Source organism: Perognathus longimembris, chromosome 24 (genome assembly GCF_023159225.1).
Source record: "Perognathus longimembris pacificus isolate PPM17 chromosome 24, ASM2315922v1, whole genome shotgun sequence".
NCBI lineage: Eukaryota > Metazoa > Chordata > Mammalia > Rodentia > Heteromyidae > Perognathus > Perognathus longimembris.
Window position 1 is genome coordinate 26,897,478 of NC_063184.1, and position 12,782 is coordinate 26,910,259.

At 43.5% G+C, this 12,782-nt stretch overlaps 1 protein-coding gene across 2 annotated transcripts in view; it reads left to right on the forward strand.

Annotated features, from left to right (window-relative positions):
* Positions 1–12,782, forward strand: part of Sh3d19 (SH3 domain containing 19) — a 95,531-nt gene that overhangs the window by 75,771 nt on the left and 6,978 nt on the right. The window contains exons 11-15 of one of the 2 annotated variants that reach the window (XM_048333829.1): positions 678–942; positions 2,139–2,279; positions 6,690–6,762; positions 8,083–8,213; positions 10,456–10,514. In XM_048333829.1, the coding sequence (XP_048189786.1) occupies positions 678–942; positions 2,139–2,279; positions 6,690–6,762; positions 8,083–8,213; positions 10,456–10,514 (669 nt within the window). The remainder of the gene's footprint in view (positions 1–677; positions 943–2,138; positions 2,280–6,689; positions 6,763–8,082; positions 8,214–10,455; positions 10,515–12,782) is intronic. The other variant, XM_048333830.1, reaches the window with a different exon arrangement.

Consider the following 12,782-nt stretch of genomic DNA (forward strand, 5'->3'; position numbering starts at 1 on the left):
TGCCACCTGAGCCACAGCGCCTCTTCTGGCCATTTTTCCATATATGTGGTGCTGGGGAATCGAACCGAGAGCTTCATGTGTTGGAGGCAAGCACTCTTGCCACTAGGCCATATTCCCAGCCCCCGCAGTGAATCTTTTTCTACCTAGGATTAAGGAAAGGCTTTCAAAGCAATCACTACCCTATCTCATTTTCAAAACTGGTTTTCTTTATGTTAATCTAAATTGGAGTTTTACAACAGGAACATTAGGGGATTTTGATGTTCCTTTTCTAATCACACAAAAGGCTCCGGCACGTGCACCTGCAAGCTTATTATAAGCTGTTCGTCTGAGGCTTGGAAGAGAGTGCTTGGTTTCCTGCAGTAGTCATGGAGGGTTTAAGAGCAGTGAGGGCCTTAGAGAGCTCATGATAGTAAACGCTTGTTTGTCTTACGCTAATGAATCTCTAGTGCAAAATAAGAGGAAGCTGCATTTCCTCTAATACTATAATGTTTAATGCAACAGTCATTTGCTCAAAATAGCATGCCCTGCAGGTTTTAGTATACTGTACTCGAGCAGAAAAGCTCTGTGTGTGTGTGTGTGTGTGTGTGTGTGTGTGTGTGTGTGTGTGTGAAATGGACAAAACAGAACCTAATGCTGCCAATCAAAACATGACCTCGGGGTTACACCTTGCTTTTCAGACCTGCAAATGGCAAAGCCATTCCAACTCGACGACCTCCTCCCAAAGGAGCCCCCGAGAGACCACCTCCCCCCAAACTTCCTGCCACCAAAACAGCAAATAAAAAACTGCCTTTTAGTCGCTCGTCCTCTGAAATGGATCTTCAGAGAAAACAAAGTCACCTGGCGTCTGGCCTCTCGAAAGCCAAGAGTCAAGTCTTCAAAAGCCAGGATCCGGTGCTACCGCCTCGCCCCAAACCAGGACACCCTCTTTACAAGAAATACATGGTAAATTCAGCCTTTAAGGTGTCTACTGTTTAAAGATTGGCTTCAACGCATGCATTATGTCCATTTCTCAGGAAAAGATATTGAAACAAATGTGGAATTGTGCCTTGAATCTAAGAGTGCTTTAGAATTTGAAAGCAGGGTTTTTTGGTTTGTTGGCTCTTTTGGTACTGTGGATTGAACCCAGGAGGGTTACACTTACTAGACAAGCACTGAGTTGCATCCTGGGCCTAAAGCAGGGTCTTTAAAGCAGGTTTAAAGCAGGTTTCATTAGGAGACATGCAGGGGAAAGAGCAGGCAGCCGGACAGCGTAGCCTACTGCCTGCCTTGACCCAAACGGACAAACCTGACCCACCAGGTTCCCTGCTAACAAGACCAACTGACAGATGCTGAATGGGCTAGATCATATCGTGCAGGTACTTCCCGTCAAGTAAATTGAAAAGGAAGTCAAAATTCAGCTGTTATTATATTATTAAGACGAGTAGACTTCTATGAATGCTTTTCTACTTTGTAAACCTAATTATCATGGCCCATTTAATAGCTGCCAGTTAAAACTTTTTTTAATCGGTAATTAGGGCTGTAAATTGGTTTTTCATTCAGGTTAGTATTTTTGTGTTCGTATTTTGTTGGGGATTTTCTGTTTTGTTTTGGGTTTTGATTATTTGAGACAGGGCCTGACTTGTAGTCCAGGCTGGCCTTGAACTCAGTTTGTAGCCCTGGCTGACTTCAAACTCACAATCCTTCTGTCTCCCCAGAGGCTAAGATTGTAGGTGTGGCTGCCATGCCTAGCAATAGGCAAAATATTAATTCTGTTGTCTTTGAAATTTTTTTTTCTTTTTTTGGCCAGTCCTGGGGCTTGGACTCAGGGCCTGAGCACTGTCCCTGGCTTCTTTTTGCTCAAGGCTAGCACTCTGCCACTTGAGCCACAGCGCCACCTCTGGCCTTTTCTGTATATGTGGTGCTGGGGAATTGAACCCAGGGCCTCATGTATACGAGGCAAGCACTCTTGCCACTAGGCCATATCCCCAGCCCTATCTTAACTTTTATTTCTGGCCTAACAGAAAAAAAAAAAAATTGCTGCCCTCTGATACTGCTGTTACACCTTACTAAGTGCTTTCGGCTTCCAAGATGAAAAAGTGGAGAAGTAATAATGTTTTATTAATAATAATTGCTTCAGCAAGTGATATTGTACCTTACAGCGTGGGGATGTACCTGCGATGCTGAAGCAGGCAGAAAATAATGACGTGGAATGCCAAAGGGGAGAAGGCCCTGGCAGAGTTCACCTGTCTGAGATGAAAATGATCACTCTTCTTGATGAACAGCTTAGGAGCAGATCCGAAGTAAGGAATTAATACCATACAGCCTTCCTATCAAACATGGCAACACACTTCATAGAACTATTAATTATATCCCATCCCCCTGGGTTTTTTTTTGTTAGCACAGTTATTTTAACCAGAGCAAAAATTACAGTAGCATTTTATTCCATTTTTAGAATAAATTGCTTCTAAGAGACTTGCTGTTACCATCCTAATCCCTTTGAGGCGGAGAGAGGCAGAAAGTCTTCCGTGTGGTTGTGCTAGCTTACAGGAACTTGAATGCTCACTCATGAATTTTCAGCGGAGTGAACTATTTATTTATTTTTTTAATAATGTGAGCCTGTTTGCCAAAATGCCAGAGATTGATTTGCTAGCAGAAGGAGTAATTATTTTAAAAGGGGCCATGGAAACGCTATGTCTGACATAAAAGAGTGCTTCTTTTTAAGATGTAAGCTTAATGTAAACCTCATTTCTCTGACTTTTAGCTCATAAAATAATGAAATAGATTGCAACAACCCTCCGGTCACAATTTAGGCCTTACAAATTTGTGGAGCCTGGTAAGATGCATGGATTATTGAAGGCCATCTGTTTAGAACGAGAAATGCTATTTAGCATTGTTATAGAGGCATACTTACCTCTTACCTAGTCCTGCCCTGTGGTGCTGAGGATTGAACCCAGAGCCTTGTTCTGGGCAAGTGCTCTACGACTGAGCTATTTCCCCAGCCTTCGGTATATTTCTAAAAGAGCTTATTAAGTCTTCATTGTTTGTTACTTCATGGTGTATATATGAAAGATAATCCCCATCCTTTGTTCAATCCACTCAAAGTATTCGGTTCATCCTAGTTTTCATAGTCTCATCCAATAATTTTTTTTCATCCAATAATTTTTGTAAAAGGCAGTTTATCATCTCTCAGTCTACTAAGAAATTGAGACTCTATTTTGGAGAAGGATGGAGAAGACATGATTCAGCTAGTTGTGAGCGTTCTAAATAGCTCACGCAGGCAAAGTCTGCTACTATACATTTTTTCTACATTTTAGTTCTGCATTATCTATCTGTTGTATCTGTCCTTTAAGAATACTTTTATGGTAATGGGGTGTTACATTGTCAGAAATCCACCATTGTCATCATTATCCTAATTAGCGTACATTAGTTGTACCAGGGAGATTTCACTGTGACATTTATGGGAAACTGAGAGACTATCACCCAGTCCTGTCACCTTCCACCCCACATGGTCATTTAGTCCTCTGAACTTCATTTGTGAAGGATGAGGTAAGTGTGTTAACATGTCACAAAGTTGGTTTTGAAATTGTATAAGAGTCCAGAGAAGGCAAATTCCTAGATTCGTGGTTAGATTAGGGGCTGGGGGGACAGGGAAATGGGGAGAGACCTTTAATGGATAGGAAGTTTCTTTGGGGATCATAAAAATGTTCTAAACTTAGACTGTGATAATTGCACTGTTCTGTGACTATACCAGGGCCACGTACACTCTAAATGGATGAATTTTATTGTATGTGAACTATATTTCAAAGATGTAACAAATGAGGTAATAAATATGTTTGTCATAGTAAGTAGCATAATAGCAAAACAATAGATATTAGCTATCCTTCCTATTATAACACCATCACATTAGCAGTGATGAAGACAGACCTTTGGGATGTGTGAGATTTGCCTCCAGATACCCACACGGATGGTGTGGTCTACAGGGTCCTGAGCCCACACGATGACCCCATCGAGCCTGTCCACTTTCCCTTCCCCCGTTGCCCGGGATATCTCCTCGTGGGAGCTGGAGAGGCTCAGGTGACCTTTCCACAGCCCGGGCTTGGACATAGAAAGGTCTTCGGTCCATGTGGAGACGCAGGTTTGTCCTGTGAAGGACATCCATCTCTGACTTTTTTTTTTTTCCCCAAATGGACAGTCATCTAGTTTAATACCCATTCTTGAATAGCTTTTTCTTTGTCCACAAATACAAATCAGTTTTTAAAAAAAAGGAAAATCACACCTGCAGAAGTCTAGTTACATCATGTAAATAACTCTTCTGGTGGTATTGGGGTTTGAACTCGGAGCTCATGCTTAGTAGGCAGGCACTCTACCACTGATCCGGGCCCCTAATCCTTTTCTTAATACTGGTGGCTCTGCCATAGAATCCCACTTTTTGCGCAGGCCCACAGCTGGATTGTAGTAATTCTGTTTATGCTCCTCACCATAGCCGGGTTGATCGCTCCACAGTGCCAGCGTCTCCCCTTGAAATGGTGGCTCACAGGCTTTGGTGCCTAAACCACGGTCCTCGCGGGGTAGCGCTCCCACATAGCCGGCATCAGGAGTGGCAGGCGCGGCCTCGCCCGGCTCTCCTAGCTCAGAGTGGTGTCTCAAGGATCTTTTTGGCCTGGGCTAGCTTTGAACCACAATCTTCCAGACCTCAGCCTCCCAAATTGCTAGGAATCTGTGCCACCTCCCTTAGCATAAATAACGATTTTTAAAGTGACTTCAAACCTAACATAGTTCATTTCCATTTCCGTGTTGCTCATTTATTTAAGGGGGGGAGAAAAATGTCAGGTAGTCCCTAAGACAGTGTCAAGGTTGCCTTTGTGAATTGATACAGAAAGCTTCTCTCACCATTCTACTGGCTTTCCTGAAGTTAGATTTCAGCTCGCCTAATTTAAGAGAATATAGTTTGCCCTGTGGTGCAAAAAGAGCAGATGAGATTCAGAAAAGATCTGAACAGAAGTGCTGCAGGATGGGAAGTGAGAAGATGGGCCATTAGAGTGTGGTCTGGCTGAGCCAGAGAAGGAACAGAGACAGAGAAAGATCTGAATTAGTCCTAAGGGGACAAGGGTTATTATTAAAGGAGGTAAAGCGGGGGAGGAACGCAAAACTCTGCCTTTAAAGTTAGAACAACCTGAGGGCGTATGTAGCTCAGTGGTAGAACACTTGTCTGGCATGTGTGAGGCTGTAAATTTGATCTAGCATTGCAAAAGCTAAATAAATGACACCCTTCATTTGATGGTGATGGTGAAGATGATGATAGTGGTAAGCCTGTCTCTTCCTATAAAGAAGTGGTGGGCATACCTGTAATCCCAGTCAGGAGGCTGAAATAGGAGAATCATGAGTTCAAGGTCAATGTGGGTATAGCTCAGCGGTAGAGCTCTTGACTAGCATGTGCAAGGCCCTAAGTTCAAGGTCAATGTGGGTATAGCTCAGCGGTAGAGCTCTTGACTAGCATGTGCAAGGCCCTAAGTTCAATCCCCAGTGGGTAGAAAGGTAGGGAAGAAATAAGAAAGAATGGGAAGGGCTGGGGATATGGCCTAGTGGCGAAAGAGCTTGCCTCGTATACATGAGGCCCTGGGTTCAATTCCCCAGCACCACATATACAGAAAATGGCCAGAAGTGGCACTGTGGCTCAAGTGGCAGAGTGCTAGCCTTGAGCAAAAAGGAAGCCAGGGACAGTGCTCAGGCCCTGAGTCCAAGGCCCAGGACTGGCAAAAAAAAAAAGAAAGAAAGAATGGGAAAGAAACTTAGAATAACAACTGCACGTCAATAAGTAAGGGTCCCTTTTCAACCTGACCCTCTCCTCCAGCCTATTCAGGATGTGGAGAATATTACACTCTCTTTACTAATTTACTTAGAATTATTGTTGAATAAACCATTCCAATTAAATAGAAAATCCGGGCATAGTAGGTGGTATTGCTTTCAAATGAGAAAAATCATTCAGTTAAGTGGTAATAAATGAAATAGATTTTACTTTTGGTGAATTATACCTCTGTGGGAATTCATTACCTTCCTTTATTACGAAAGGCAAGAACATAAATTGCAGAACTTTCTGCTTTTTCCATCCTAATAAAGACACAACTTAGAAGGCCCTGTTCTTAAGGTTTAGTCCTGCTCATAGTTTAAAGGAAAAAAAACTACCCTACGGAGAACAAAGTTGCTCACACCTGTAATCCTCAAAAACAACAGCAGCAAAACACTACTTTTGAGTAGAACAGGACCCGCAGCTCAGAAGGTTGAGGTCTGAGGACTGTGGTTGAAAGCAGCCCCAGCAGGGAAGTTCGTGAGATTCCTATCTCCAGTTAACCATTAAAAGGCCAGAAGTGGCGCTGTGGCTCAAGTGGCAGAGTGCTAGCCTTGAGCAAAAAGCGCAGGGACAGTGCCCAGGCCATGAGTTCAAGCCCCAGGACTGGCAAAAAAAAAAGATAAACGAAATCAACATACAGGAGATAGTACAGTTCAGAGTGATTTCTGCCCTCCCTTGTCAAGGACTCATTCCTTCCCGGAAGCTCAGGAAGCTTATCTTGGTTAGCTCACCTGTGTTGCTTGCACTCGTATAACGTAAGGGTGCCAAGAGGAAGTGAGAAGAACGGAGGGTCTCAGAGCGATTCCTGATAATGGAGCGTGAACCCCGCGCACTTTCCTGACAGCCCTGTTTTCCTCCTAAGGAGTCGGGCCAGGCCCAGAAGCCCGTTGGCAGTAGTGCTCCTCATGCCGTCGTCCTTCATGATTTCCCAGCAGGTAAGGACAGCCAGAATGAATCCACAGAGCGCTGGCACCGGGCGCCGGGGTGGTCCCTGCGGTCATCACTCAGACACGCTGCTTCCTGTTGTCTACTGCTTGCCCTCAAGGAGGGTCACCCTTGCCCACCCGTTCTAGACAGCTCAGCCCCACACAGGGCCCTGGGGACCCCAGAGGGAGACGGAGAGGCAGAGGGAGATTCCCTCTGCAAAAATAACCGGCGCTCGTTGACCATTGTAATGACACGAATTCTGATTTAACAAGGAAGGTTCTTTGGTCCTAAGAGTTCTCTGGCCTGTGACTTTACCCAGGAGATGAAAATAGAAAATTTTGTAATTGGGCTGGGGATATGGCCTAGTGGCAAGAGAGCTTGCCTCGTATACATGAGGCCCTGGGTTCGATTCCCCAGCACCACATATACAGAAAACGACCAGAAGGGGCGCTGTGGCTCAAGTGGTGGAGTGCTAGCCTTGAGCGGGAAGAAGCCAGGGACAGTGCTCAGGCCCTGAGTCCAAGGCCCAGGACTGCCCAAAAAAAGAAAATTTTGTAATTATTTTTAAATACCATTCATATCCAAATAGAACTAAACCTTTTCTTTCTTTACAACCTCTCTTTTTTTAATCTACTTGGCAGATTAGTTTAATATGGTAACCTTACTTGGTAAAAGGCTAACTTCCTTCGCTAATATTTGAAGCTGAAATGACTTTTAAGAGTAACTGAAGGGCTGGAAATTTGGCCAGGTGGCAAGAGTGCTTACCTCATATACATGAAGCCCTGGGTTCGATTTCCTAGCACCACATGTATAGAAAACGGCCAGAAGTGGTGCTGTGGCTCAAGTGGCAGAGTGCTAGCCTTGAGCAAAAGGAAGCCAGGGACAGTGCTCAGGCCCTGAGTTCAAGTTCCAGGACTGGCCAAAAAAAAGAGTAACTGGAAATAATGATAACTAACTTGTCATGTCTATAAACCCTTTCCTTGCTCAGTGTATATTTAGCCATTTTATATTGGCACAGTTGGGTCATTGACCAGCAAAATGGTCTTTTGGGTGGTTTGGGGAGTATAGGTCTTTTAAAAAAAAACAAAACAGCATTTCCCATCAATCAATGCATAGTAGATAATTTGATCTTAGGAGAGGAAGCTCCCAATGTCAAATCTAAACTAAGAATAATATTTTATAAAAATTAAATTTGATTAGTATAATCTCTTCTCAGAATCAGCAGAACAGACTGCCTCTGTGGACAGAACTGGGTACTTTTTTTTTCCTCTAATCAAATCTGCAAGTGAAGTAATTTATCATATGTAACTTCTAATTTTATATTACAGAACAAGTTGATGATTTGAACCTCACGTCTGGAGAAGTTGTTTATCTTCTTGAGAAAATAGATACAGAATGGTACAGGGGGAAATGTAGAAACCAGACTGGTGTATTTCCTGCCAACTATGTCAGAGTAATTGTAAGTAGGTTGTATTATCATAACTGATCATCTACTCAGTGAGATCCACATGACTTGTAGGTAACAAAAAATAAATAACTAGAAGCCTAGATCCTTGAGTCTCAGACCTCTGTTCCTCCATTGGTTCATTTGATCTCTGGAAAATTTTTTTAACTAGGTAATGATTGATTATTATTATATTATGAAGTCTTAGAACATAATACATAAATACTATCTGATTTCTAAAGTGAAAGACCTCCATAGGTTAAGTGGTAAATCAGATATTCTCAGAGGGAGGTTGAGCACTGAAGATATACATTCATTCATCTTGACATTCAACAAATGGGTATTAAATGGTGTTCCATAGTCCCAAAAAGATTCTGAGGTTATGGTACCAAATCACTTTGGGAATACTATGTCACTGTGACTAATGGTCCATTAATGGGTTTTCACATAATGATTACAATTCTGATTGGGAAATATTGTATGGAAGAATCATAATTTTATACACATGACCTAACTTATGACCACACACCCCTGTGTTGGAGCTTTTCAAGCTAAGCTCGAATGAGAAATGGGGATAAAATGATATTGCCCCTCGAACATTTATGTCAATAGGAAAAATATGACTCGCTCCCTGCTAGAATGTATTGCTACCTGGAAATCGCAATAAGGCTAGCTTAAATAATTCATCATGAACAGTTTATTTGAGGGGGATGGAGACAGTAAAATTTTATTGTATTAAAAACAGTAAAACTGAAAATCTGTGTTTTCAAATAGAAATCTGCTTGAATCTTTTGGGTTTCAAAATGGGTTTAAAACTGTCCAGGCTGTATATGGCCTGATTCTTTGTAGAAACTCAACCCATTCTCTAAATTAATATTAAGAATAATGTTAGTTTTTGCACTCTTCCTCATTTTTCTTCTGCCCATTGTAGCAGGACTTGAAAAAAGCACAATTACCACATGGAAATCAATCACCAGAGTCTGCCACATTATTAGTGCAAATGTTATTTCTAAGCCCCTAAGTTTAAAAAAAATTGTTTTAAAACTTCAGACTTGTGGAATTCATCAAGAAAGGCACTAATTTATTTAATATAAGCCTCAGAGCCTTAAGTAGTTTCAGACTACATGCAAATGTCCAAGAATTTTATTATATTCCAGCTGTACTGAGCATTAAAAATGAGGTGAATGTAAAACACTCATTTAAGATGAATTTCCTTCTCCCTTCTCTGTTCATATTGAAAGGGGAAATGCTTCAGCGTTGTGAAAATGGAAAGACTTAAGTTGTGGTTGTTGTATGATTGTTGTTGTTCTATGTCAGTGTTGAGGCTTGAACTTGGGGCCTTTCCTTCTACCATAGCCTTTCCTTTCAAGGCTGCCACCCTACCATTTGAACCACAACTCCACTTCTGGCTTTATGCCGGTACGAATAGAGATCAGAGTCTCTTGGATTTTGTCTCTCAGGCTGGTTTTGAACTGTGAAACTCAGATATCAGCCTCCTGAGGATGCCTGTGCCTCGAGCGCTTCTCCACTGAAGTTTTCAGCTTGGAGAACATGGACTAGAAAAACTCAGTGCAGGGTAGAAGTCAGTGGCAGCTAAAACAACTGGTTACCTACTCAAGGAAAGCTGGGGCGAGAGTCATGGTTCAAGCAGTAGAGTACCTATCTACCTCCCAATTGTAAGGTCCTGAGTTCAAACCCCAGTACCAACAAAACAAAACAGATCAAAGAGAGTTGGGAGCTATTAATTTTCTTTTTAGGATCTTTCTGTGTAGCTTAGCTGGCCTTGAACTCAGAACCCTCTTGCTTCAGCCTCCTGAGTTCTGTACTGATGGGTATGTGCCACCACACCTGTTTTACGCTATTCATTTTTTTCCACCACCTATAATCAGAATTGCTTACCATGGGGCTGGGGATATGGCCTAGTGGCAAGAGTGCTTGCCTTGTACACATGAGGCCCTGGGTTCGATTCCCCAGCACCACATATACAGAAAACGGCCAGAACTGGCGCTGTGGCTCAAGTGGCAGAGTGCTAGCCTTCAGCAAAAAGCCAGGGACAGTGCTCAGGCCCTGAGTTCAAGGCCCAGGACTGGCCAAAAAAAAAAAAGAATTGCTTACCATGTAGCACCTCTGACACCGTATAGCTTAAATTTTCCAGTTGATTTCCACTTGTGCATTTTCTAATTGTTTGGCCTTAAAGCCGTCTTACTCAAGCCTGGAAAAAAATAATCATTGTCACCATGATTTTTGCCTTTACTAGGTTGATATTCCAGAAGGAGGAAATGGGAAAAGAGAATTGGGGTCGTCTCAATGCGTTAAGTAAGTTTCAATTGTGTTTGTTGGCACAAAATACGAAGGAGGAAGGCAGGTAGCGCAAGAAACGTCGCCATGCCGAAACACTCTCTGTGTGGGATGATGCAGATCCACAGTCTTTCTCCTGACAAGGGCGGTGCTCCTACCTTAAGAAGTGACGCTGGGTGAATGCGATAGACAGCACAGCAGTCAGGTCAGAAGCCTCCCTCGGCCCGGCCTCAGCTGAGAGAGATGGCGTCACCAACGCGTTTCGTTTGGTATTCTAGAAAGTGCAACTATTTTTGTCGTGGAAACTAGAAACTTTCCTTTTCCATGACAATTTCAGCTCTACAAATTCTGCCCGATGGGGCTGAGAGTGGAGCTCGCTGTTGAACCATTGCCTAGCATGTACAAGAACTAGGATGGAAGAAATGGGGCGGGGGGGGGGGGGTGGACGACAAACTGCTCTTGTTTTGTTTTTAAGATAATGAGCTAGGACCAGAGCCCACACCTGTGATCCTAGCTACTCAGGAGGCTGAGATCAGAGAGTTTTGAGGCCAGCCGGGGTGCAGGGGCAGGAAAGTCCCTAGAGACTCTTATCTCTGTAAGGTCCACCCCGGGAGGGCTCCATGCAGATGCCCCCCACCCGTTTAAGTCTGTGCCCAGTACCTGCGTTACCTAGGTAACTGGCACACCTGGAGGCAGTTACCTCCCCCTTCTCTGAGGTCACATCCAATCTAGCTGGCCACGCCTCCTGCCTTTCCCTCAACATGAGCCCCCACTCTTTCCCTTTCTCTCTTATTCCCTTTTTCTTTTTCTTTTTCTCTTCTTCCTTCCCTTCTGTCTCCCCTTGCCTCCATCTTGTGTGGGCTGCACTCTCCTCCCAATAAACTCTTCTCTGCCTGCACCATGTGGCGGATTTCCTTTCCTGTGAGCCTTACAATCTCCAATTAACCACCCAAACAAAACAACGAAAAACGAAACAAACCAACGGAAGTGGAGCTGTGTATCAAAGAGGTAGAGACCTAGCCTTGAGCAAAAGAGCTTGAGTTACCACCCAGGCCCGGAGTTCAAACTCTGTGACCAACCAAGAGAAAAAAAAGAACTGCAAAGAAGAAGAAAGAGTTACATTGAAGGGGTTTTTCTGTATATCTAAACACCTTTCCTGAATTTGGGGGGAGGGGTACCCTTCTATGTATTGTTGTCACTCCCTTGTGACTTACAACCCTGCCACAGTGCAATTTTATATCCTGGTTAAATGAGCAGATTGATAGAACGAGCTACCTGGTGAAGACTATAAACCTGTCTACAAATAGGTCAGGCATAAGCGAGCTCCTGGGAGACTGGAGAAAATTATTGCAAAAGTCAATGCACATAAAACTTTTGGTGCCATAAGTTGAATCCTGCTTCATGTTCTGGTTTTCTATTGTTGTTGGGGTTTTCTTGTTTGTTTGTTTTTGGCACAAGGGTGGAAGAGTTACCAGTTTTTAAGCAACAAGGTCCATATCAGAATATTGAGTTTAAAGTGCACTTGAACAACCATCCGTCCACTGACCTGAATGAAGTAAGAATGTCACACTCTGAAGAGACACACATCCATCTGTGTCTCATTTGTAGTCACAATGGCAGATCACTTAAGGAATGGTGCAAGTCTCAGAAATGAAGCCTTTTCAAAAGAAATACAAAAGTCACTCTCTAAAGCATCAGAATAAATAAAAGCACATCGTGTAGTCTGCAAGGCCAGCTCTCTGTTTTCTTCCCGCCTTCTCCCGATGTGTAAGACCATCTGTCTAGGTATTCTGCTCCCTGGCTGGCTCTGTGAACGTGCCCTCTGCCCAGCCTGTGGCCCTGTGACGCCTTGCCACTCGGGAATAGTGCCCTACACTTGACGTACTTGTGGTTGGAAGGGTTCACCCTGAGCTATCACCCAGCTACAAGTAGCTAGCGTCCAGAGAGATTCTATAATGAAATGTTAAGATCAAAAGACAGATCTGGCAGTATAAGCAAACTGTGCACTGTCTATGCTCTCTGAACTTGAGCTTTAGCCTTTCTAGGTGAGTAGGATCATCTCTACAAAAAAAATTAAGTTCTGTCACTGGACTCGGGGCTCAGGCCTCTAATCCTAGGAGGCCAAGCTTGGGGAGGAAAGCCAGATGGGAAAACAGGTTCTCAAGACCCCATGTCAATACGAAAGAGCTATTCAGGCCAGGCACCGGTGGCTTGTGCCTATAATCCTAGCTACTCTGGAGGCTGAGATCTGAGGATCGTGGTTGGAAGACAGCCTGGGCAGGAACA